Source organism: Balaenoptera acutorostrata, chromosome 13 (assembly GCF_949987535.1).
Source record: "Balaenoptera acutorostrata chromosome 13, mBalAcu1.1, whole genome shotgun sequence".
Taxonomy (NCBI): Eukaryota; Metazoa; Chordata; class Mammalia; order Artiodactyla; family Balaenopteridae; genus Balaenoptera; species Balaenoptera acutorostrata.
The window spans coordinates 29602453-29630422 of NC_080076.1; the positions used below are offsets into that span (position 1 = coordinate 29602453).

General features: G+C 38.7%; 1 protein-coding gene across 5 annotated transcripts in view; it reads right to left on the reverse strand.

The window, feature by feature from the left end:
• Positions 1-27970, reverse strand: part of SETBP1 (SET binding protein 1) — a 376312-nt gene that overhangs the window by 56791 nt on the left and 291551 nt on the right. The window contains exon 6 of one of the 5 annotated variants that reach the window (XM_057526555.1): positions 15877-17180. The exons of 3 other annotated variants lie outside the window; for them this stretch is intronic. In XM_057526555.1, the coding sequence (XP_057382538.1) occupies positions 17161-17180 (20 nt within the window). In that variant the 3' untranslated portion in view covers positions 15877-17160. Of the gene's footprint in view, positions 1-15876; positions 17181-25472; positions 26948-27970 lie in introns of those variants that run through there. One more of the 5 variants, XM_057526554.1, reaches the window with a different exon arrangement.

A 27970-nucleotide genomic window follows, 5' to 3' on the forward strand; every position in this document is an offset into this window, starting at 1 on the left:
ATCCTTTCATGTGTTTGTTGGACATCTGTACATCTTCTTTGGAGAAATGTCTATTTAGGTCTGCTCATTTTTGTTTTGGGTTGTTTGTTGTTTTTGATATTGAGCTGCATGAGCTGCTTGTAAATTTTGGAGATTAATCCTTTGTCAGTTGCTTCATTTGCAAATATTTTCTCCCATTCTGAGGGTTGTCTTTTCATCTTGTTTATGGTTTCCTTTGCTATGCAAAATCTTTTAAGTTTCATTAGGTCCCATTTGTTTATTTTTGGTTTTATTTCCATTTCTCTAGGAGGTGGGTCAAAAAGGATCTTGCTGTGATTTATGTCATAGAGTGTTCTGCCTATGTTTTCCTCTAAGAGTTTCTTAGTGTCTGGTCTTACATTTATGTCTTTCATCCATTATGAGTTTATTTTTGTGTATGGTGTTAGGGAGTGTTCTAATTTCATTCTTTTACATGCATCTGTCCAGTTTTCCCAGCACCACTTATTGAAGAGGCTGTCTTTTCTCCATCGTATATACTTGCCTCCTTTATCAAAATAAGATGACCATATGTGCATGGATTTATCTCTGGGCTTTCTATCCTGTTCCATTGATCTATATTTCTGTTTTTGTGCCAGTACCATGCTCTCTTGATTACTGTACCTTTGTGATATAGTCTGAAGTCGGGGAGCCTGATTCCTCCAGATCCACTTTTCTTTCTCAAGATTGCTGTGCCTATTTGGTGTCTTTGGTGTTTCCATCCAAATTGTGAAATTTTTTTTCTAGTTTTGTGAAAAATGCCATTGGTAGTTTGGCAGGGACTGCATTGAATCTGTAGATTGTTTTGTGTAGTAAGTCATTTTCACTATATTGAATCTTTCAATCCAAGAACATGGTATATCTCTCCATCTGTTTGTATCGTCTTTAATTTCTTTCATCAGTGTCTTATAGTTTTCTGCATACAGGTCTTTTGTCTCCTTAGGTAGGTTTATTCCTAGGTATTTTATTCTTTTTGTTGCAGTGGTAAATGGGAATGTTCCCTTAATTTCTCTTTCAGATTTTTCATCCTTAGTATATAGGAATGCAAGAGATTTCTGTGTATTAATTTTGTATCCTGCTACTTTACCAAATTCACTGATTAGCTCTAGTAGTTTTCTGGTAGCATCTTTAGGATTCTTTATGTACAGTGTCATGTCATCTGCAAACAGTGACAGCTTTACTTCTTCTTTTCTGATTTGGATTCCTTTTATTTCTTTTTATTCTCTGATTGCTGTGCCTAAAACTTCCAAAACTATGTTGAATAATAGTGGTGAGAGTGGACAACCTTGTCTTGTTCCTGATCTTAGAGGAAATGCTTTCAGTTTTTCACCATTGAGAACGATGTTGGCTGTGGGTTTGTTATATATGGCTTTTATTATGGTGACATAGGTCCCTCTATGCCTACTTTCTGGAAGGTTTTTATCATAAATAGGTGTTGAATATTGTTGAAAGCTTTTTCTGCATCTATTGAGATGATCATATTGTTTTTCTCCTTCAATTTGTTAATATGGTTTATAACATTGATTGATTTGCATATATTGAAGAATCCTTGCACTCCTGGGATAAACTTCACTTAGTCATGGTGTATGATCCTTTTAATGTGCTGTTGGATTCTGCTTGCTAGTATTTTGTTGAGGATTTTTGCATCTATGTTCATCAGTGATATTTGCCTGTAGTTTTCTTTCTTTGTGATATCTTTGTCTGGTTTTGGTATCAGGGTGATGGTGGCCTCATAGAATGAGTTTGGTAGTGCTCCTCCCTCTGTTATATTTTGGAAGAGTTTGAGAAGGATAGGTGTTAGCTCTTCTCTAAATGTTTGATAGAATTCCCCTGTGAAGTCATCTGGTCCTGGGCTTTTGTTTGTTAGAAGATTTTTAATCACAGTTTCAATTTCAGTGCTTGTAATTTGTGTGTTTATATTTTCTATTTCTTACTGGTTCAGTCTCAGAAGGTTGTGCTTTTCTAAGAGTTTGTCCATTTCTTCCAGGTTGTCCATTTTATTGGCATACAGTTGCTTGTACTAATCTCTCATGATCCTTTGTATTTCTGCATGTCAGTTGTTACTTCTCCTTTTTAATTTCTAATTCTACTGATTTGAGTCTTCTCCCTTTTTTTCTTGAAGAGTCTGGCTAATGGTTTATCAATTTTGTTAATCTTCTCAAAGAACCAGCTTTTAGTTTTATTGATCTTTGCTATTGTTTCCTTCATTTCTTTTTCATTTATATCTGATCTGATATTTATGATTTCTTTCCTTCTGCTAACTTTGTGTTTTTGTTGTTGTTCTTCTTCTTCTTTCTCTAATTGCTTTAGGTGTAAGGTTAGGTCATTTATTTGAGATATTTCTTGTTTCTTGAGGTAGGATTGTATTGCTATAAACTTCCCTCTTAGAACTGCTTTTGCTGCATTCCATAGGTTTTGGGTCATTGTGTTTTCATTGTCATTTGTTTCTAGGTATTTTTTGATTTCCTCTTTGATTTCTTCAGTGATCTCTTGGTTATTAAGTAGTGTATTGTTTAGCCTCCATGTGTTTGTATTTTTTACAGATTTTTTCCTGTAATTGATATCTAGTCTCATAGCATTGTGGTCGGAAAACATACATGTTATGATTTCAATTTTCCTAAATTTACCAAGACTTGATTTGGGACCCAAGATATGATCTATCCTGGAGAATGTTCCATGAGCACTTGAGGACAAAGTGTATTCTGTTGTTTTTGGATGGAATGTCCTATAATTATCAATTTAGTCCATGTTGTTTAATGTATCATTTAAAGCTTGTGTTTCCTTATTTATTTTCATTTTGGATGATCTGTCCATTGGTGAAAATGGGTTGTTAAAGTCCCCTACTATGATGTGTTACTGTCAATTCCCCCTTTTGGCTGTTAGCATTTGCCTTATGTATTGAGGTGCTCCTATGTTGGGTGCATAAATATTTATAATCGTTATATCTTCTTCTTGGATTGATCCTTTGATCATTTTGTAGTGTCCTTCTTTGTCTCTTGTAATAGTCTTTATTTTAAAGTCTATTTTGTCTGATATGAGAATTGCTACTCCAGCTTTCTTTTGATTTCCATTTGCATGGAATATCTTTTTCCATTCCCTCTCTTTCAGTTTGTATGTGTCCCTAGGTCTGAAGTGGGTCTCTTGTAGACAGCATATATATGGGTCTTGTTTTTGTATCCATTCAGCCCATCTATGTGTTTTGGTTGGAACATTTTATCCATTTACATTTAAGGTAATTATTAATATGTATGTTCCTATTACCATTTTCTTAATAGTTTTGAGTTTGTTATTGTAGGTCTTTTCCTTCTCTTATGTTTTCTGCATAGAGAATTTCCTTTAGCATTTGTTGTAAATCTGGTTTGGTGGTGCTGAATTCTGTTAGCTTTTGCTTGTCTGTAAAGGTTTTAATTTCTCCGATGAATCTGAATGAGATCCTTGCTGGGTAGAGTAATCTTGGTTGTAGGTTTTTCCCTTTCAACACTTTAAATATGTCCTGCCACTCCCTTCTGTCTTGCAGAGTTTCTGCTGAAAGATCAGCTGTTAACCTTATGGGGATTCCCTTGTATGTTATTTGTTGTTTTTCCCTTGATGATTTTAATATTTGTTCTTTGTATTTAATCTTTGATAGTTTGATTAATATGTGTCTTGGCATGTTTCTCCTTGGAGTTATCCTGTATGGGAGTCTCTGCACTTCCTGAACTTGATAAACTATTTCCTTTCCCATTTTAGGGAAGTTTTCAACTACAATCTCTTCAAATATTTTCTCAGTCCCTTTTTTTTTTTTTTTTTGTCTTCTTCTTCTGGGACTCCTATAATTCGAATGTTGGTGCATTTAATGTTGTGCCAGAGTTCTCTAATACTGTCCTCAATTCTTTCCATTCCTTCTTTTCTAATTCTGCTCTGCAGTAGTTATTTCCACTATTTTATCTTCCAGGTCCCTTATCTGTTCTTTTCCCTCAGTTATTCTGCTATTGATTCCTTCTGGAGAATTTTTTATTTCACTTATTCTGTTGTTCATCATTGTTTGTTTGCTCTTTAGTTCTTCTAGTTCCTTGTTAAACGTTTCTTGTATTTCCTCCATTCTACTTTCATGATTTTGGATCATCTTTACTATCATTATTCTGACTTGTTTTTCAGGTAGACTGCCTATTTCCTGTTCATTTGTTTGGTCTGGTGGGTTTTTTCCTTGCTCCTTCATCTGCTGTGTGTTTCTCTATCTTCTCATTTTGCTTAACTTACTGTGTTTGGGGTCTCCTTTTCACAGGCTGCAGGTTTGTAGTTCCCATTGTTTTTGGTGTCTTCCCCCAATGGCTAAGGTTGATTCAGTGGGTTGTGTAGGATTCCTGGTGGAGGGGACTAGTTCTTGTGTTCTAATGGATGAGGCTGGATCTTGTCTTTCTGTTGGGCAGGAGCACATCCAGTTGTGTGTTTTGGATCCTCTGTGACCATATTATGATTTTAGGCAGCCTCTCTGCTAATGGGTGGGGTTGTGTTACTGTCTTGCTAGTTGTTTGGTACAGGGTGTCCAGCACTGTAGCTTGCTGGTCATTGAGTGGAGCTGGGTCTTAGCATTGAGATGGAGATCTCTGGGAGAACTTTCACTGTTTGATATTACGTGGAGCTGGGAGGTCTCTGGTGAAGCAATGTCTTGAACTCAACTCTCCCGCCTCAGAAGCACAGGCCTGACACCTGGCCAGAGCACGAAGACCCTGTCAGCCACACGGCCAGGCTCTCCACCAGGCCATCTCATTTACCTCGCCATGTCTTTCCTCAGGGAGATGAAGATACACTGGTCAGCCCTCCCTCCACTTGGAGATTCTCAATGTGTGCATTATTACCCCCACTTCTCTGAAGAGGAAACTGAGGCTCAGATATCTCAAACATTTTGCCTGAGGTAGAAACTAGTAAACAATTGGATCCAGATGTAGCAGCTTGGTCTATTAAACTCCAAAGTCATTGCTCTTTGGACCTTCTCAAGCTGCTCTTTTGGGAGAAGAACAGGATGTGATCTTCGGCATCATCACCTCCTTGAAAGTGGATCCTGGGCTGCCTTTCCTGGAAGTACATCTGGATTTACTCCAGATAGGAAAATGCAGGAGAGAAGCAAATGCATAGGGTAAAATTTCCATTAGACCCCTGATGAACATACATGGTCTCTGATGTAGGGCACACATCATTTCAGGACCAGGCTTCAGGATGCCTGTGAATTACCACTGAGACTGTATACCCATACAATTGTTAAAGTAATTAAATAAGGAGGCCAATAAACTGAGGTGGCTTTAATGCCTTAGTTGCCTACATAAGTAAGCAAACCAAAACCTAAGCCTGAAACGCTTCAAGGTTAAAGAAATCACAATGTAAGGACCAACAATCATAAACAGCCAACTAGGCTTTCCCAAATAAGGCAACTGCTTAAGTTATAGCCAGTCAAATAATTTCCTTGCTTTGTTTCCATTTCTTCCCATTAAAAGTCTCTCTCTGAGCTCCTGTTGGTGGAGTAATCTGAATCACTTCTGGTTTGACGCTGCTCGATTTGAATCAATTTCTGCTCACATAAACTCTTAAAAACTTAACATGTCTTAGTTTATCTTTTAACAGACTCAACGCACAAGAGGTTGATGAAGAAAACTAGGCATGTGATAGAATTTGGTTTATGTTGCTCAAGCCACAATAAAAGGGGGGAAAAATCAAATAATGATAGCAAGGGAGTTATCCTGAGCTCTCTTTGAACCTTCCTCCTGCTTTGCACAAATGAAAAGCACTGGATTTCTCAGGAATTCGTGGGAAGTTTTGGGCACCAGTTGTTGTGACAATGTGGAATTTTGGTAACTTAGGAGCTCTGTAGGAGCCCTTGCCATGCTTCAGAAGGCTCTGGAGGCATTACTGGTTCATTTCTGGAGGAGACTCTAAGCAAATACCTGCCTTGCGGGACTTCTGGGCCTGAATTGACAGATCCACTCTGACGATGGGTAGTTCAGTCACAGTTCAACCTGGATACCTTTTGAATCCTCAAAGGTATAGTTTAAATGCTACTGGATCTTGATTTAAACAAGAGTTTGGCTTGAATAAAGAGACAAAATATGAGCAGCTGACTTAATTTAGAAAATTCCTCAGTTTTGAATGTCCCTAACTATCAATATCTCCAGGTTAGACATGTGAATAAATCCTAATAATGGTAGAAAAAAAAATGGGAAATAGAAAAAATTCACAGCTGTGATCTGGGAAAGACTAGATGGGAGAGATCAGGAGACCATGTCCTTATGCAAAGGATTTATAAAGGGACATAGGGGAAGATAGTTGGAAAGGAATGCAGAAACATTATCTGGAGGCCTTGATCATGAAGATAATGAATACAGGCTTCATCTGGTGGGTCCTCTGGAGTCAATGTAAGTTCTTGAAGAGGAGAATAATCGTCAAAGTGAGATTTTCAGCATTACTGGAGATCTTTTCTTCCATCTTAACAATAAGCCCTCAAAATTGCGTATTGTTTTATAGTAAAAATATTTAGAGGAATACAGAACAAGACATATGAAAAAGAACACTTGCCTAACGTAGCATACTACTATATAAGATAAACAGAGAAAAAGAACAGCTTCACAAAACAAATGTGCTCCATTGACTGGAATCACCTGGAACTGGAAACAGATGCGGAAGGAGATGGGATGGGGTGGGGCAGGTGTTGGCTCAGGAATGAGGTCACAGGGGACAGAACGGTAACTCTTCCACTAATGGCATGGTTGAGTCACAGAGTTTTCTCAACTTTGCAGTTGATAAATGAGAAGGGGTACAGCTGGAGGAAGTAGGGCATGTTTTGGTGGACATTCTTAAATGATACTCTCCCACAAACCAGCCTTCTGCAACTCTACCAGAGGCCAGACCCTGCGCTGGGCAGACCATGTGTTCATGCCTCACACTGCATCTCTGATTAACCAACAGACTTGTATAGTTAGTCTGGTGCAGTAGAAGCCATATGAATGTAAGACAATTCCTGTCCTCAAGACCTTGAGACTTAGTTGATACTGTGGGTTGAACTGTGTCCCCCCAAAAAAGATATATTGGAGTTCTAACTAACCCCAGTACCTCAGAATGTGGCCTTATTTGGAGATAAGAGTCTTTACAGAAATGAAGTTACAGACAAGGTCATAATGGTGGGATCTATCTGATATGACTGATGTCCTTATAAAAAGGGAAAATTTGGACACAGAAAAGTATACAGGAAGAACACCATGTGAACATAAAGACAGAGATCAGGGTGATGTGTCTACAACACCGAAGTTGGCCAGAAAACCACCAAAAGCAAGAAGAGGCATTGGATTGATTCATCCTCATAGCCCTCAGGAAGAACCAGTACATGTCTGCTGCTCCCCAGCTTGTGGTACTTTCTTATGGCAGCTCTGACAAACTAATCAGTTGTAGAGACTCTGAACAAATCTACAAAGAATTAAAGGGCAAGTTAGCAGGAATGAATATATATTAATTAAAAGTGCTGAGTAAAGGGAGAAACATGTTGGTGAACAGAGTTTTTAACCCTTCCTGGAGGAGGGGGTCTTGCATCAGACCTTGAGTAGTTTTGAAGCTTATTCCCTGATTTGGTGATTCTGCAGGTGGTTTTGCATTCTAACCCCTCCAACCACTGTTTGCGGTACTTGCATCTCTTCCCCTGAGTTTTAGTTCACATTTCCTTTTTTATATAAAGTCCTGAGCCCAGATCCAGTGTGCATTTTCTGGAAGCTGGTCTGGGTGGTCTAGAAGTTCTTTCTAAATGTTAGGAGTCTGTTGACTCTATGACCAGGACTCTATCAGAGGCCTCATCTTAAACCAGATCCCCCTCTGGCTGCTGGGTTGAATAGTCTTCTGCTCTGTTTTCCCATCAGAAATATCACTATTAACACCTCCTTTCACTTACCTGATGTTAAGCCTGAGAATGCTTGGAAAGTCACCTTAATTTGAGGGATTTTTAAAGGACTGACCATCAATACTTTTGTTTTAGTAAATTCCAAGGAAAACAAAATGTGACTAATTATTGAGGTTGTACATTCTTAATATAAAGTTTTCCTTCATGTAGTGATGATGGTTGATGTCTGTCTTGTCACAATATTGGTTTCACTCTTTCACTGAGATACTGTAGCAAAACCCTTACAGTACTTTTCAGATCGCTTTTATTTACGTTTAAAATAGCAACCTCAATCCACGAAATTCCTTTGTCCCACATCAGCTCTGTTCCCAGTATGTTCCCTGACTATGATGATAGAGAAGCTTATCAGGATTGCTCCCAATGTCAATTAATAATGTTTTAAAAATGACACGGGGGGATGAACTGAAGAAAGAAAACATTCTCTAATCCCAGCAGAGAAGTGAGGGAATTGAGTTTTACAGTTCAGAGACTCTGCAGGGTCCAGCAGCAGAGAGAAATACGCTCTCACCCTTGACTGGAGCCCGTGATTTCACTGCCTAGGCATGTAAAGAAATCTGTCATAAGCTGGGTACAATCAAACTGGAGCTGTTGCTCTTCATGCCTACACGAAGGAAGTGTGATAAAAATAAGGTGGTGAGATAAGCAGCAGGGTGGATCCCAGGAGAGCTAGTTCTTCATTCTGGCTCCGTTAGCTACCCAAAGAGTTAGCTGAATTCTCGAGATTTCTGTTTCCTTACAGGTAAGATAACTAAAAGCTCCTTTTCAGTTCTGATAGTCTCTGATTCTATAACTGGCATCTGGTTACACAACAGAAAGTGAAGATTACAAAAGCATGGATAACAGAGACGTTGTGTGTCTTCAGCACACTGCATGTTGATAGGATGAAGTGAGCGCAATGTGCACACCAAACATTGGTGCAGAAAAGATGAATTCGGGATGCCAAGGGCAACACTGACTTGGAACATTCCTATTTTCATGGTATGGATTGCATAGAACCACAGTAGTTGGCCCCTGTACTAAATCTTGCTCAAAGAAGGCAGGAGGGTACATGGTATTTTGCTAGGGCTATGTTCACACTTATGCCATACGTTGCTTTGATTTTTCACCAGCTGAGACTTGTTCAGGTGTAGTTTCTCAACTTCAACACTTTTGGCATTTGGGTCAGATAAGTCTTTGTTATCAGGGGTTGGGGGCAGGCTGTCCCGTGCCTTGTAGGATGTTTAGCAGCATCCCTGGCCTCTACTCACTAGATGCCAGAAGGAACAGCCCTCCCTCCCAACTCAGTGTGACAATAAAAAAATATTTCTTGGGCTTCCCTGGTGGCGCAGTGGTTGAGAATCTGCCTGCCAATGCAGGGGACATGGGTTCGAGCCCTGGTCTGGGAAGATCCCACATGCCGCGGAGCGACTGGGCCCGTGAGCCACAATTACTGAGCCTGCGCGTCTGGGGCCTGTGCTCCGCAACAAGAGAGGCCGCGATAGTGAGAGGCCCGTGCACCGCGATGAAGAATGGCCCCCACTTGCCGCAACTGGAGAAAGCCCTCACACAGAAACGAAGATCCAACACAGCCATAAATAAATAAATAAATAAATAAATAAATAAATAAAATATTTAAAAAAATATATTTCTTGTCATTGCCAAATGTCTCCTTGGGGATAAAATTACACCAAGGTGAAAACCACTGCTCTAGTGGGATACAATCTTGCCAAAAGACAACCACACCCACATAATAGAGAACAACTTTAAGAAAGGTCACCCCTCCTGAATTTTAAAAGAAAGCCACCATGTTTCCTTATAGTATCAACAGACATTTGGGTCCCTGTGCAACTAAATGCCTTCTAAAGTTTTAAGAAAAGTGGCTTTCAGATTTCCTGCTGTTTTTGTTTTTCATGACATTATTTCTTGGGCATTTTATGTGGAAGGGAAGTGTGTCTTTTGTTGTACCCACATGAGGACATGGTTTGAATATGAGAATGTAGGTGGTCTTCTTCATGTGTGTACAGTGGGAAGCACCTACTCTGAAGCTGCACTCAGAGCAGACACTGCCCACACAGTGGGCTCCTGATGGTGCTGGGTTGCATAGACTGCCAGTGTAATCATGCTCTTTGAATAGGATAACAGCCCACGGAGTAGGCCTGGACTCACATACGTAAATGTGTTGTAATGGAAGGGAGTCATCACAGAAATCAAATCACGCATCCCAATGATACTGCCATTGTTCAAATGTTGCTCCAGGTTGGGAACCATTAAAACCAGATTCTGAGCCAACCAACAAAGTCTGTCTCAGGAGCCTATAATAATCATGAATTGGAAATTAAAAAATACACTGATTCACTAGTGCTGTGTAGAGGATGAATATTTTTCCTGATTGAGAATATGTAAAAGAAAATGCACCAGAGTCTCTGGAGGCAATTCCAGAAATATTCCAAAAATTCTCTGAGCAATGGTAGATATGGAATGTGATGTATCCTCTTGAGACAAGGACTTATGCATTTGGTTTGGAACATGTCAGTGTATTTCTTAAATACATTAATATAATTACTCAATATTAACATCTCATATATGCCAAGGTACTCATCCCCACCTCAACAGCCCAAGTCCTTAAGTACAATCCCCTAAATAATGAAAGCAAAGACCCCTAGTGTTCTAGTCTTCAGCCAAGTTTCCACTGTCTCCTGAGCATCACATTTTCAACTGACTCCTTAAACTGGTCTGAAAAGGTGAAAAGAACTAACATCTTTTCATGTGAAGAAAAAAGAAGCTCAGTATTATCTCCTCAAGTGAGGTCGCTGCTGAGGTCTGCGTACTTTGCCGAAAGAACCACAAAAAAACTGGAGGCTGTCAGTATGAGGGGGAAGCCACCCACACAGGTAATAAGAAGCAGCACTTAAAATTCGGCACTGCTCTTGGAAACGTTTACAGGCTTAAAAATGTAATCATAAAAGATAGAGGGTGTGGAGGGAGAGATGAACGTAAAGAGAAGATGAATGAAAGAACTGTTCCATTCCTGCCACCATTAATAGCACAGATTATAATAAATCCCAAGTGAATAGGAAGAACAGTACTGAGACAAACACTAAATTCCAGGGGAGACCAGACCTGTGTTTTAAAAACAGGGCCATGTGCTTCGGAAGGAATGCTGTGTGCTTAGTCTTGTTTATAACATGGTGAAGGATTCAAGAATGTAATCTGTTCCTCTTGACAGAAAAAAAAAAAAAAAGATTCTCCTCAACGCTCATCATCCACCACCCCTTCACCCCATGTCCCGTTCTGATCCCAGATCTGAAAGATTGGGTTCCATAGTGAATTTCTGGAATGTTCGGTTTGGGCCTGTTTTTCATCAGTGTAGCTAGCTAACAGAGTGGCTTTGCTTTTTTCAAAAAGAGATCAGTGTGGGGAAGTGACGATTTTCTGAGGGAGCTTTTCAGACTTCTTGGATATGAGGTATTTTTAGGCAGGGTTTTTTTTTTTTTTCTTTTTTAAGCAGGGGCACAAGATCTGGAGATGCAAAGAGGTGCATCTCCCCTAAATTTGCGAGAACATTTCATTTTGACTTCATTTTGTCTTGGACCACTTTCCTGAGGATTCTCAGAATGAATTAACTGAAAGTGAATGCTGTGCAGTGAAAGACCACGGATTTGGGGGCTAATGTCTTTTCAACCATTTCCTGCTTGTGCCATCTTGGGTACATTACTTGGCCCTCAGTTTCCCTAACTGCAAAAAGAGAGTAGCAGTACCTTCATTGTGGGGTTTTGCAAGGCTCAAATCAGAACACGTCTGTAAAGCAACAATCAGTGGGCCAGCACACAGGGTGCCATCAGAAATGTTACCTCCTTTCCCGCTACAGTTGACCGGGAATGCAGGGTTGGAAAAGCCTGTGCAGCACATCTGTCCCAGCCTCCCTCTCAAAGAGGAGTCCCTTCACCCACGTCCCTGATTTTGGGAAAGCCAGGGTCTGCTTGAGGCAGACAGAGAGGGGATGGAGGCTCACCACCTCCTCAAGCACCCATCTTGTGTGGACAGTGCCACCGTTAGAAAGCTCTTTCTGTGAACCAACATTTGCCTCCCTTTACTTTCTACTCAGGTAGAACGCTGACATTTAAAAGCAACAACAAAAACAACTTATATTTTTTGTGCACTTACTTTGTACCATGCACTGACCTAAGAGCTTTTCAGGCATCACTGGATTTAATCCTCATATATCCAGTAAGGTAGGAATTAATATTGTCCTTATTTTACACGTGGGGAGACCAAAGCTTTGAGTGGCTATGCAGCTTACCAAAAAGGTTTTACATAGCAAGTGGAAGAGCTGAGACTTGAACCCAAGTCTGTCGGTCTGTCTCACAGTCATGCAGCCATCCCTATGCTACACAACTGTCCTCTGTAGCTCGAGCATTTAGTGCAGTGTTGAATTCAGAGGAGATGCTCAGCAAATGGAGAATGAATGAATGCATGAATGAACGAACAAATGCATACATACTGAAGAAGCATCCTATTTGCAAGGTAGTCAGTACTTGGACCTCTGTAACCTCCATTTTGTTGAGTCCTTCAGTGCCTCCTGGCCTCGTCTTTGTTGCTCATGCTGTCTTTGTAACTCAGCACCACATTTAAGTGGATAAAAATGTAAAGCATGCATACTGTCTAGTGTAAAGTTTCCTAGGGGGGTGTGTGTGTGTGTGTGTGTGTGTGCATTTCAGTGGTACACCCTAAATCTAGTTATATAGATTTTTAGCAGCATCTTAGCTGCTGCTTAAGGTCTTCATTACATTCCAAATACAACTTTTCTGCTTTTTCTTTCTTTTTTTTTCAATGAGAAAATCATAAGATGGGAAAGCTGTAGAACTCTTAGAGGTTTTCTTATCAAGCCTAAAACATACATGTATACTTTTAATTTAAAATTTCTATTTAGTAAGATTTAGATACATTTTGAACAGATTTGATAGGGAGGGGGCTTCGTAATAATCCCAGGGCTCTAACTGTAGTCTTCAACACCACCCCCGCAGCCCTCCCCCACCCTCCCAATCCCTCACTCTGTTTCCAGTCAGGAGCACATACAGAAAACCTCAGGGCAACACATGGGCTGCCCAGCATCCAGGTTGCTCACTGCTGCCCTGCTCTGCCACCTGGCCTTGGTTCTCATCCCCGGCTCCTGCTTTTCCCTTGTGACTGCGCCTCTGTCTAAGTACTTGATTCTACTAACCCTAGTGTGCTCTTGTTTGTCCAAGTTCAACGTCTGCACTGGTTCCCTAATAACCAAGACCAGACTTCTGTTTCATCCTTTACTGGGTATAGGAATTCTGTCTCAGAAGCCCAGTCTAGGCGTCCTGATGCCAAATAGGATCCCTCATGCTTAAACACACTCTGAGATCCGTTGTTGGCCTTCCTGCCAGCAGGGAAGTCATAGCCCAGTGCTAGTGGGGGTGGCAGGCATGCAAACAGACCTTTGTCATATAGTATGACACAGGACTATGGACAAAAGAATATTGGCAAGTATAATCTCTGGTTAAATAAAGAAACGTGAACAAGATTTTTGTGTTCTGCTTTTTTTCTCTCTCTTGGTTAAGCATTTTAATTCAGCTATATTTAATTTCTTTAGACCAAGTCACAAGCTCTTGATAAGAAAACCTCTAGACTGTAAGCTACTAGTAGCAGGGTGTATGAATTATTCAGCATTACATGATGTAGAATTATGTCCTCAAAAGTACTGGTGTGTGATATTGGGGGCTCTGCATACACAGACAAATTGAATCAATCACTATAAAATGGATCAACCAGGTCAGCTAATTTTAGGAATGCAGGCAAACTAATAACTATCATTTCCCCTATTAATATGGAGCATTAGTAAGAGGGTTTGCCATGAATTATGTTGTTCTAACTTTCTATTGCATTGTGTCTATGTGGAGACAAAGCTTCAGCTTCATAATTTATTAATATTGAATAAAGTAATGTAAATGATAAGATACTGCACATGTCCCAGAGTTCTTTTCAGGTATCATTTGGTAGTTAATATCAAGACTGCAGACTTCTCGCCTTCCCACCCACTCATACCACATAACATTTATGTATGTATGTATGTATTTATTTATTCCCCATAACATTTAAGATACTGTGAATAATATAAGAATAATTAAAATTATATTTTTGTACTTTCAAAGTATCATTGTTATGCTGCATTCTGGATGATCTTTTAAATGCTTAATTAATCAATGAATCAGAGCTTCTTGGAAACTGGTTTTGAGCCAGCGGCCACTGTAGGGCTTAAAAGGGATGTGACACACGAGGACCCCTGCTCTTGAATAACAGATAGGTCTGGTTAGGGAGACCAGACTTGCCTATAAGAGTCTCATCAAACAACATGGAGCCGTGCAAAAGTAGTTCTCATATCAATAATCAGAGCTATAGGAGTTTAAAAAATGAATGATTTTTATGAGCTAGAATAAGTAGTAGGAGCTGCTTTATTTAGGACTGAGGCCTCAGTTGAGGTTAGAAGGATGTTCAGGATTATTAATTGTTTATTATATGAGAAACAGAAGACTCTGTCCCCAAATATATAAGGTTTAACATTAACATCACTAGCTCTGATTCAACTGGAGGCCTGGAAATCTTTTGTCATGACTTATTTCTCATCCAGCTCTCAAGCTAGTGGTAGAGTAACAAGTGTTTTTTGTTAGGGTTATTTTAGAACGACTTCTCATAAAACAGCAGTAAATACTATTATTGTAGAGTTCTGGTACTACAGGTGGGTGCATATAAACCAACATCCCTGTGGATTTACTTCCCCAACCAACCTTCCCCAGCACTCTGCCCAGTGCTTGACTTTAGACTGCTCCACGGCATGGGAAGGAGAGCTAGACTGGAAGGTGAGTGGATTTCTAAGCATCTTTTAATCGAGGCCTCGAGAGCTATCTACAGATCTAGCTGTGCGTGGAAAAGGAACGGCAGTCGTTAAGATCAGTGCTGGAAGCTGTGAATATAGTCAATATGTCTACTGAATGGTACATATGTCTGACTAGAAACAGACACATGGGTTTATGTGTATACAATTTCAGTCTGTGCAGGGCAAGTGAATTTTCTGGGGTCCTTCCTGCTCGCCACTCAACCTTGAAGAGAAAAGCTCTATCACTGGCCCAAAACGAGAGCTACAGAGTAGTCAAGTGTGGGGCAAATTCCTGGAGTAATGAGACTCCCCTGTAACCTGGCCACCAGCCCCCTCAGGTGTTTTCCATACATGACGGGAACTGCTGGAGATGTCCAGTCAGGGGATAGCTTAGCCTGGGATTCCAAGTCCCCTCTCTGCCCCTGAAATACCACACAGACTTTCTCACCACAGCGCTCTCCCACCACTGGCCTGGCTTCTTCAAAGCCCTGAAGAACTGTAGAGATCCCAATCTCCCTTTCCTTTAACTAGAGCAGGGGCTGCTAAACGGCCTCTAGCTGCCTTTTGCGTGTGGTGCTAATTAGCATGATCCAAGTTACAATATGTGTTAAAGATTCCAGTTTTGTTACTTATTTAATGAGCTTCGTGGGATTTGAACATGAGGCTCAAAGTAGCAGGGGAAACCTCATAATTAGTTTCAATTACAAGAAGTTCCTACGCATTAAGACTATTTGATGAACTGCAGAGGGAAGGAACTACCGACCAGATACAAATCACTAATTTTGTTGCATTTATTATTATACTTATTTTCTTCCTAATTAGTACTGATTGGCTTATGATCCTAATTAATGCAAAGGAATTTGGAATGGTATACAATGGTATGGCTTAGAAGATGCCAGCATGTACAACTGCTAAATTATTGCTAATTGTTATTTACATGAGGCATGGAAGACTAAGTAATGCAATGCCTAATTAGCATTAAAGATATGGTATCCATTTCCAATTTACACTAAGGCAATGGAGATCAAATTGTTAGTTTAAAAAACTGAATCTTTAGATTTCAAGAATTGCACCATTTTATATTGACCTCCACCTAAGGGGAGACTATTTCTTCTTGTCTTCAATTGCATCTTGCCAGAGCTTGGCTAGAACTTTGCAAAAAAAGTTACACAGGAATACTTAGCATCACACTGGCAATGCTGCAGTACTTAAGGATTAGAGCTGGGAGCCAACTGGCAAAGAGGCCAAGCATAAGGCCTCTGTTTGTGCCAACAGTGGAAGGTGTATGTGCTTGTTGCAGAGTGGGGTCCTGACATGGTAGGCTTCCGTGAAGGCCCAAGACCATCTTGAGGTCATGGTGGCTATAAGTGATGTCCAAAGGGTACTAGGGATGCCTATTTCAGAGAGCTGGATGATGAGCCAGTATCACAGGGGCAGATGCTTCCTGCCTAATGGGGACTGCTGTGAAGAAGAAACAAAGAGAAGGTCCTGGAATACAGAGACCTAAGTTTCAGTTCTCAGTCCCAGACACCCTCAAGAGGGCCTGCTCATCCCTGATTATGCTACTCTCCTTGTGGCAAATGTTGCCCCTCACCCTAATCTGCTCTCTCCTAGTGAGTGACGGGGCCGAAAGGAAACACTCTGGAATATACCCTCTGGCTGAGACTTGCCTCTGTAACTTTCACTCATTTTGTCTTTTTCCTCCACCCCGTTTCTTCAGCCAGTCCCCTATCTTTAACCCTTGTCCCTCTGTCTTCTCCTTTGTTTCTTCTGTAATCCAATCCTCCATGGAGTAAAAAGGAAGAGTGCTGGAGGGGAAGCAAGAAGACCTGCCTGACTCGACTTTTCAAGTCACTTTCTGTCTTGGGACTTGAGGTTCTCCATCTCATGAAGCAGAAATGCTAACACCTGCTGTTCTCTCCTCTCCTTCATAGCAGTGCTTGGAAACTCAAATGGGATCACACATGTGAAAGTCCTTTGGAAATTATAAAGTTGTATACGAAAGGGAAGGATTCTTAGTCAGTTCAACCGTTTCATCTTCATGGGTAGAGGTATCAGTGCTAATGGAGCTTCGCTTTCTCCTCATGGTGCTGACACAGGCACAGGGTGATGCTCCCAGGAGTGACTGCAGAGCTGACCGGAGCTAAGGAGGGAAGCTGGCTTCCGTTCAGGCCCCTGACTCCACATGGGAAGTTCCTCTTCTCCACAAGTTCTGGGGACACTGTACGCCGAGAGCCTGGATTTACTGACAACCTGGACCTGGGCAAGCAGGCTCTAGTTTATCATTCTCTGAGAGAGTGTTTGGAGAAGACTTTTTGTCTTCCAGGCAAACATCGTTCCAGACCATCAGGCTTTATTTAAAGATGCCATTCTCTGCAAATTCATAAGTATTACACGTTTAGAGAAAGAGTGACAAGGACAGTAGCTACTTGATGTTTAACAAAACATAAGCTCTGTACTGGGTTTTTGGGGCCGCCTTATTCAAACTTCATGATGGGCCTGCTGAGTGCCGATTTCTCAAAGTTGGGAAAAGACATTTCCCAGACAAAGATCAGTTCAAATCATTTGGCAAGGTTATATACGTGATACAACTATATAATATAAAATATACACTATTTCCCCCAAAGAAATAGTGATTAGCCATAAGAAATACATTATTTACTCCCTTTGTTAGTTAATAAGATAGCCATATTAAGAAAACTTAATGCCCTGTGCTTTATACAAAATTTTAAAATTTTAAGATATATCATACATCATACATACAAAGCTTATACGAATATAGTTTGTGTATATTCCATGTATTGGGTTGGCCAAAAAGTTTGGGTTCAGTTAGTTCGAGCTAACTGAAAATCTTCTGCACAGGTTTTATTGGGAAAATTTTAAACTATTGATATAATTTCTTTAACATCACATGGAAAAAACTTTTTGTCCAACCCAATATGTATTAAATTTTAACTGCATACATTACATATGTAAATATCTATGTATATTTTATATATGTATGCAGATTGTATTTAAATAAAGTGTTCTTCATATGTTCACTTACAAAATGTAAATAACATGGCCAATTATGTACCACCGTCCAGCTTAAGACATGGAATATTGACAATTCCTTTGACACGCCCATGTATGTTACCTCCACCCCTGACATGGTGCCTTTGAGCAAACTTGAAAAAGGTCCCTTTTCTTCCAAGTGGAGTTGCATTGCTCACACCATGATAGAAGGCTTGGGGGTAGCTATAAAGGCCTAGATTTTAGTTCCAATTACCCTCTTGAGTGGAAATCCTTGTGCAATGTATGAAAATACATAAGCAACCATGCTCAACCTCCCCTTCTTTGCATTTTATCATATATACATGGATCCCTGAATAATAATATATTGTTTGTTTTTTCATACTTGTGACCTTTATGGAAACAGTCACATGTTTTTCTTGGTCAACATCCAATTTCCGAGATTTACCCTGGGTGATATGTGTAGATGTGGCTGGCTCATTCATTTTCTTTGCTAATAGCGTTTCTTTGTATGAATAGCTCACAATTTTTTAATCCATTTTCTTGTTCAGTGGACACCCAAGCTGTGTCCAGTGTTTAGTGATTAAAAAAAAAAACTCCCCATGAGCACTCTGATATTTATTTTCTGTGCATGTGTGCAAGAGCTTCTCCAAAGTAGATATTTAAGAATGGAAGTGCTGAGTAGTAACATGTGGAGAAATTACATCTTTAATTTTACTATATAAAGCCAAATTGTTTTCCAAATGATTGTGTTCACTGATACTCTTACTAGCCGGGTATAAAGAATCCTCACTGCTGTACAGCTTTTCCAACCACTGGTATCAGACTTTGTTGACAATCTGTTGGATGTGGCTTTAATTTGCATTTTCCTTATTACAAATGAGGTTAACCGTTTTTCTTGTGTCCTTTTCATGTTTTTTATCCAGGTTGTTTCTTTTTAAATCAGGTTGCTTGTATTTTTCTTATTAAATTGTAGGAGCTCTTTAAATATTCTGAATCTTCCTCCTTTGTTGGTTATATGAAATGCAAATATTTTCCTAGCTGATAGGTTATCACTAACTTTATAACATCTTTTGATACACATTTTCCATGAAGAGAGTCAAATATATCAATTCTTTATGGCTTGTTCTTTTTGTCTTAAGAAATACTTTCCTATCTTGAGGTCATAAAGTGTTTTCTAAAAGTTTAAAGTTTCACCTATTACAGTTAATTATGTAATTTATGTGGTGGTGACAGTGGGCATCCTTGCCTGTTCCTGATACTAAAGGGAAGGAATGTTTCACTGTTGTGGTACGTTGCTTACTGGAAGGTTTTTTCTTGATATCCTTTATAAGGAAGTTTCTTTCTATTCTTACTTTGCCAACAGCTTTTATCACAAATGAATGTTGATTTTCACTGAACGACTTCAGCATCAATTAAGATAATCATATGGCTTTTCTCCTTTGTTCTGTTAATACGGGGAGTTACATTAATATATTTTCTTTCTTTTTTTAAAAAGTTATTTATTTTTATTTATGGCTGCATTGGGTCTTTGATGCTGCGTGCGGTCTTTCTCTAATTGCGTTGAGCGGGGGCTGCTCTTCGCTGCGGTGTGTGGGCTTCTTACTGCAGAGGCTTCTCTTGTTGCTGGAGTATGGGCTCTAGGCACGTAGGCTTCAGTAGTTGTGGCACGCGGGCTTCAGTAGTTGGTGGCTCGCAGGCTCTAGAGCATAGGCTCAGTAGTTGTGGTGCACGGGCTTAGCTGCTGCATGTGGGATCTTCCCGGACCAGGGCTCAAACCCGTGTCCCCTGCATTGGCAGGCAGATTCTTAACCACTGTGCCACCAGGGAAGTCCCTAATATATTTCCTAATGTCAAATCAAAACTGCATTCCTGAGTTAAATCAAACTTGGTCAGAATATATTTTTTCAAATAATGATACATTGCTAGATTAGGTTTGCTATTATTTTGTTTGGGATTTTTATATCTATGTTTATGTATATTTATTTTATATCTATGTTGTGTGAATCTGGCTGTTTATTTTTTCAGTTTATGTTTGACAATGATGATCTAGACTGTATTTTGAAGAGAGTTCCTTCTTCCATGCTATGGACAGGTTTCGGTAAGAATGGAATACTTGGTAGAGCTAACTGAAAATCTTCTGGACAGGTTTTAATGGGAAACTTTTAAACTATTAATTTCTTTAATGGTTAAAGAAATGGTTTAATGGTTTTGGTGAGTCATAGTCTTTTTCTAAATCTACCCCTGTTTCACCTAAGTTTTCAAATATATTGGCATCTAGTTGTTCATGATATATTAATCTTTTCCTCTCAAGGGCATCTGCAGTTGTATACCCTGCATAATACAGTTTTTTGTCTTTCCTTCTTTCCCTATTATCTTACTTTTCCTTCTGTCCTTCCCTTCCCCCCTCCATTATTCTTGCCACAAATTTATTAGTTTTATCAGTCTTTTCAAACAAATGCCTGACTTTGTTAACCCTCTCTCTTACATCTGTGTTTTGTTTTTGTTTGTTTTTTTTTGATTTCTGCTTTTACCTTTATGATTTCTTTCTTATGATGTTCTTACTTTCTTTGGACATATTCATTTAAAAATAATTTCTAATTTTTTTTTTTTTAATTTATTTATTTATTTATGGCTGTGTTGGGTCTTCGTTTCTGTGCGAGGGCTTTCTCTAGTTGCGGCAAGTGGGGGCCACTCTTCATCGCGGTGCGCGGGCCTCTCCTTATCGCGGCCTCTCTTGCGGAGCACAGGCTCCAGACGCGCAGGCTCAGTAGTTGTGGCTCACGGGCCCAGTTGCTCCGCGGCATGTGGGATCTTCCCAGACCAGGGCTCGAACCCGTGTCCCCTGCATTGGCAGGCAGACTCTCAACCACTGCGCCACCAGGGAAGCCCAATTTCTAATTTTTTTAAGTTGTGCAGTAAACTTTTCTCTTTTAGCCCTTCTTATTTTCTAATATAAATCTTTAAATTTTTACATTTCTTTACAAGACCTAACCTAGCTGCATCGTACAAGTTTTGATACATAGTATTTTTACTAATATTCAACTTTAAATTTTTTGACCCATCCATTAATTAGAAATATATTTTCTAATTTCCAATGATTTGAGGTTTTTAAAGTTATCTTTTTGTCTTTGAGTTTTAATCTAATTGCCTTTTGTTAAAGAATATGACGTCTATGATGATGATTCTTTGAAATTTGTCATCAATTTTCATTATTGTTCTACATTTGCTTTGTCATATTTTCTATTAGTTGGATGTGGCATTTACGTATGTTTATTAAAATAAGATTTGCAAGTTGTTTTTCTCCAGTTTACTATATCCTTACTCAATCTGTTCTTGTTTGCTTGATCCATTACTGAGAAAGATTGGTTGAAATATTTCATTCTGAGATCAAATTTGTCAATTTCTCTTTTTGTCATCTTTGCTTTATATAGTTTTAATCTATGTTATTATGTACATTCAATTGGAATTTATAAATCTTGGTTTTAACTGAACATTCTGTCATTAATGTTGTATGATGACCTTTATGACTACCAATAGTTTTTTTTAAGGTGAAAGTCATTAAAGACTATTTTATATGATATTAATGTATCAGTATGCCAGCTTTCTATTACTATTTATCTGGTATATTTTTTTTCCCATACCTTTATTTTCAGTCATATGTTTTCATATATTTTAGGTATATGTCTTATAACTAGCATATTTCTGGATTATGAAATTGAAGATCCAATCTGATCTTTTTTAAGTTTTTATGTTTGCTGTGATTACTGATTTATTTGTAGTTTTATTGTACAATTTTCAGTTTCTTATGTTTCTTCCTTTTTTGATTTCTATTTTTCACATTCCTTTTTCCTTATTTATAAGTTATACCTTTAATGCTATCTGTTCAGAGACTACCCTAGACCTTCTAAAATCCATATTTAATGTAATGTAATAATGTTGAAAGTTAGTATCATTAGCCTTTTTCAAAACAGTAAAGTAATTTTTGAGTATTTTAACCTTATTACTCCTAACCATTTATACTATAATTATTCAGCATTTTACCTCTATTTTGTCCTTAACACTGCAAATTAGACATTTTAAAAATTATTTTGTGTAGCCAATGTTTGCATATTTACATTTATCCACAGTTTTTCCATTCTCTTTATTCACTATATCTTCTTACTTCAGATCTTCTTTCTGGAATAATATTTTTTCTTATTGAAGTACAAACTTTAGGAATCTCTTTAGGGAGAGCCTATTGGTACTACACAGTCTCAGTTTTGTTTTATTTGAAGTATCTTTATTTTTGTTTTTGAAAGATTGTATTGTTGTGAATATTTTTCCAGTTTGACATTTTTTCTCTCTGCACTTTGAAGGTAGTTTTCAGCTGTCTACTGGATTTCATTGTTACTGTAAAGAAGGCACCTAAAAGCCTAAAGGTTGTTTTTATTTTTTATTTTTTTTTTTAAGATTATTTATCTTTTCCTCCTGGCTGCTGTTTGATTACAGTGTCTACTTTGAGTTGTTTTTTTTTTTTTGGTGGGGGTAAACACATCTTGTTGGAATTTCTTGGGCCTTTTGATTCTGGAGATTCATGCCTTTCATCTATTCTGGAAATTCTTAAGTATGATAGTGTTTCCTATTCCTTCTACTATCTCTTTTCTGGACCTTCAACAAAATGCATGAAAAACTGTTCTTTATCCTATGATCTTACACTTTGTTTATTAATTTCTTCTATATTCTGTGTATATTATATACAATACTTTTGGACCTATATTCTGCTTCAGTGATTCTCTCTTTAGCTCTGACTAATTTGCTATATTATCCATCATTGTGTTTCTAATTTAAATTATTATATATTTCATTTTTAGAATTTCTACTTGTGTACTTTTCAAATCTGCCTTTTCATATTTCACAGTCTATTGTACTGATTCATCTTTTGATGTCCTCCTTCATGTTTTCAGACACATCAAGCTTACTTAGTTTATATTTGAGGGTGATTCACATTTTTGCAGACTCAGTGGGTCTAATTATAACTCTTTGTTGTTTCTGCTGACTCATAAAAGCTTGTTGCTTCATGCATTTTGCATTATATTTGATCATGATTCATGTTTTTGACATTTTGAGTCAAGGGGTTTCTAAATGCATTTTTCCAGGTATAATATACACATCTGCTAGGTGTCTAGGGGTTCCACCAGCCAAGAGCATTTTAAACCAAAATTTTGGTTTGGTCATTCTCAAGTCACAAAAAGTATCTCTTTTGGCCCTCATTCATGTGAAAACTGTCTTGGGGTTAAGATTTCTTAGAGGTGACTTTTCCCTCCAACCAGAGTGGATTCAGGTGAGAGTCCTTTCTCTCCTTGTGAGGTGGGTTATAGTCTACCTTACTCTTCCACTGAGGATTCTGCCTTATAAAATCTAGCATTTATGAAGGGATTTTGGATCATACATCCCACAATGCATGCACACTGCATTTGTCTTCTGTTCTGTATGTGAAGCCCAATAAACCAAAAAGTCTGGACACCCAGGGATAGGCAGATGCCCCCAGAAACACTGTTGACTTTAAGACAACCTACCTCTTTGTATTAGGGCTTTCTGATCAATTGTAACTTCTAAGACTCAACGCCCTCCCAAACCTGTATATACATTTATAAAGATGTCTTTTACACTTTACTCAGCTTCTAAATGTTTTGTAGAAGAAGAGTTTTAAAGCATATCTTGTTTGTTATATCTTACTGTCAGTACAAAGTGACCCACTCACTTTTCTCCTTCTTTACTATCATCACATTTTTTAAGCCTTATTTAGGCAATCTAAAATTCAGTTAATTAACTAAAGATGCTATATAATAAATAATATGGAGCTTCTATTTGAAAAGTAATGTTTAACTTGCTTCTATAAATATATGCTATGATATGGAATTTGAAGTCACTTTTCTTTCTAAATCCTAAAACAAAACTTCTGGACAAGGCATTCATGTCCCCTCTTTTCCAAATCACATGCATGTGTATTCATTTCTAGTTTTTCTACAAAAGGGTGTATAATTTTTAGCAGATTCTAAAATAAGTATGCAACCTTAAAAAAAAGGTTAAGAATTGCTTATCTTAGAGGAATACCAACAATGAAAAAGGCCCACATTTATAGGAGAATCCTGGAAACTATGTCTGGGAAAAGGGAATGAAAAATATCCCATGAGAAACAGTATACTTAGCTATATCTATCTATACATGTCTGTTTGTCTAACTACAGATCAAGCTGCCTATTTATACATAATCAACCCACACACATGCCCACAATTTTATATATGCATGTACATGCTACTCTGCTAAAATGTAATCATAAATGGGAATAAAGACTGGGGTTATCAATAATAAATTTGTTTTAATTATGTGTATTTTTCTACTGTAAGCTTAAGGATAATAAACTGCTTGATCTTCACTGAGAGAAACAAACCGGTTATTGCTGAGAAAACCCTGACAGCACTCTTATCTAAAATGGGTAATTCTAAACTACATTACCCATCTTGACCTCCCTGCCAGACTTGGCTCCAAGTGATTCAGCCATTTCCATAAATCACATCTTCCTTCCAAAGATGAAGATAGTTCAGATATTCAAAAGAATGTGGCAGAGCTTTAAAAGAATTTCCAAGAGAGCTTCAAAACATTTGAGCAGAGCCAGCTGTAACAGAATCCGTGTTGTCTGGTCACTGCTGGGCAGACAACAGTCCTCATTTTGGGGTTTGGGTGTCACGGCATTGAGTCTCAATGTTTTATAGTCACCTTATTCTGTATCTATCTCTCAAATATCAAATATATCTAGGAATAGTCAACAAAATAACTCAGGGCTGTTCTGCAGAAGGACCTCTGAATATGTTAATCTATGAATGTCTCTGGGATAAGGTAACATAGTGACATCTCGAGGAGCAATGCCCACTGGGATGGAGTTGTTTGGTTATGCACACCAGAAGAAGCAATATCACTTTACAGTTGTTCCTTGGATACTCTGTGGCAAACATATATTTTTCTTCCTCACTTTAAAACCAAAAAGCCTAGAAATTGCTTGTGTTTTTCTTCAGGCAACAAGACTTACTAGAGTATTGAATACACTAGTTCTCTGCTCCAAATACTGTTTTTAAAACAGAAAGTTATGTTAGCTTCCCCTTCAGGATTTCTCTAGACATCATTGTAAATCTGGGAGGAAATCATGGTACTTATGACAATGTAGCTGGTTAAAGGCTGACAACTGCAAATGAACAACAGAGAATCTATAGTCCTAAAAGCTGATTAAAAGTAACCCTGGAGGTACTAAATGGTGGATTACAAAGTGATTACTGAAAAATGGAGAGACTGGCATCTAGACACTGTAAAAGCAGAACAGTTGTACTGTTGATTTAAATTAAGATCATTTTGGAGAAGGAAAAGAATCAACACACAAGTAACCGTGGCCTGGTGTGAGATTCCTACACAATAAGTATGACTGTGCTCATTAATGGATTCCAGAGCTTTAGATAGTCAAATTTAATAAGTGCATTAAGCCAGAATTATTATTATTACTGTTATATCATTACATGCTGGGTAAAAAGAGAGAGGAATAACATAGCTATAGGGAAGTAGAATCTGGACAAAGTTACAAGTTATTTGAAAATGGAAACAATAGTTCCTGCTGCTCATCTCAGAGGCACTGAGCATTTTCTGCAAATTGAGTGTGGACTGAGCTTTATATGGAAACTTTAAATCATTTCAGGGGACACTGGTAATGATGATGATAAAAATTAGCAAGGTAGTAACCAGTATGTGCCCACTATGTGTCAGGAACTATTAGAGCAAAGTCCTTTAGATGTATGACCTCATTTAATCCACACCACACCCTAATGATGTACAATCATAATCATAACATCAACAGCTTATCATTATACAGTATTTTATAGTTATATCATATATGGCCTTTTGATTCTGTACCTTTTACAAGATAGGCAGGGCAGGGATAATCATCTTTTGATAAATAACAAAACTGAAATTCAGAAAAGATGGGCTACTTGTGCAAAGACAGACAGCAAACGGGGATTTACCGCTGTGGTTCTTCCCCAGTTTCATACCAGCACAATCTATTGGAAAAGGACGAAAAGTAGGGGTTACTGAAGTAGGCTGATGGCTTATAGTTGTCACCAAGTCTAGAAGAAGCCACTCAAGCTGTCATGGGTGATGGCCATTCTGTTGTTTCTTGGCAAGAGGAAAAAGGGCTGCTGCTGCAGTGTGAGGGGTTCAGGTTAGACAGGCAGACCTGCCCTGAGTGGCAGGCCTGTGGTGCAGTGGTACAGAACATAGACTTGCAATGAGGCTGGCTCAGGGCAAACCATAGTTCTAGTCCCTTTGAGAAATCTACCTCACCTCTCTGGGCCTCATTTCCCTGATCTGTATAATGGGGATAATAATAGTACCTGTTCCTTAGGGCTGGTCAACAGAAAAATGAGATTATGCATATAGAGCACGTCCTGGGTTGGCCAAAAAATTCGTTCGGGTTTTTCTGCAAGATATTAGTGCATAGGTAGAAAGAAAGAATAGCACCTAAAACTTAGTAAGCGCTTAACAATTACTTATTATTTAAAAAATTCTTTCATACCTTTTTTCTCCTAGTCTTGTTTGGATACGCACAAAAGCATTCAGTCCTATGATTCTGTAAACTAAAATGGGTCCCTTCATGTTCTACCTCACCTCATTTATTTATTAGTGTCCTAATTGGGACTTACTCACTAGGCATGGCTCCCACCTAGTAAGTTCACTACTAGGCTTGGGGGTCTGGAACCTGAGGGAAATATTTGACAGGGCTTTTCAGTAACTCCTCAGAGGGCTCACATACTGTAATTACAACTATAGTTGTGGCTGAAATGAAGTCATCCTGTGACCTTGGGCAAATCCGTTAATTGCTCTAGACCTTGGTGTTGCCATCCATAAAATCAGGTGCAGAAACACAAGGTGACCTCAGGCCGTGGACTGGGCTTGTAGAGGAAACTGGTACTAGAGCCAGGCTCCTCGCTAAAGCTTGGAGTGCCCCCAACAATGCCACATTCACTTCCAAAGCGTTTAAAATTAGAGTCAAAAAAGGCTTTTAAAAGTTGCCTTCATAAGTCGGCAGGGAATTATATGATCTCCTAGGAACAGAAAGAAGAAGAAGAGTCAAATATATTCAGCTATAAGGGAAATACATAAAACATAACTCTTTCAGTCTCTGCAATTTATCTGCATGGATAACAATTTATCTTATAGCTCACCAAGTTTGTTCTTTTACCACCATTGTATAGATACAATCAAAAAGGTTGCACTGTTGCTTGGTTTAATATACTTTTCAACTACTCGTGCCAAACTCAGAAGAGTTGAGGGGGAACAAAAATGCAAACCAGAGCCATGAATAAAGAGAAAAAAAAGACTCAAGGCAGGGAATATCCAAATGATATAATAATCACAGAATCATCCGAATTAGGGGTGGAAGATGGAGCTTGTGCTCCCGGCTGCTCCAGACAGCCACAGTGTGAGGACCCTCCAGGGTGCCCCCACCTCCCAGGCCGGCTCCCTGCCATATGCTTGCTTCCTAGGCTTTTCTTGTTTTTATGCATTTCAATGATGCTACCATTTTCCTCATCCAATTTGTATATTTTACACCTGTATAGGAGAATGTTATTGGAAGTGTCATTTATTCCAGAACTGTGAAACCACAAATGCCGATTCACTCTACCAGGAACTTCAATTCACACAATCAAGCAACTGAGGGGCTTTTTGCTACCTTCAACTCCACCCCACCTTCCCTAAACTTCTGCTTTATAGGGAGCTTTTTTATGCTTCCTACAATAAGCCCGCTCTGAATATAAATGCACATTTCCAATGTATATGGCACTTTGAAACAGTGTGAAGAGAAAATCTTGGAAAGATGTTGCAGCGAAGCAACTGCAAACGTAATACCCTGTTGTTTTTATTGCTGATTAGAAGGAAAACACAAGTTTGCCCTTATTGCAGGCTAATCAGCTATTAAAACTAAGTGCTTCTTAAAAAAAAATCAAATCTGGTTGCCTTCTTTAGATGTATGAAAAAAAAGGGGGGCATGTGTATTAAAATTCTTTCCTTATTCTTCTCTATACTGATGCAAATTCACTGAATGGTTCCCATGTAAAATGTAAACA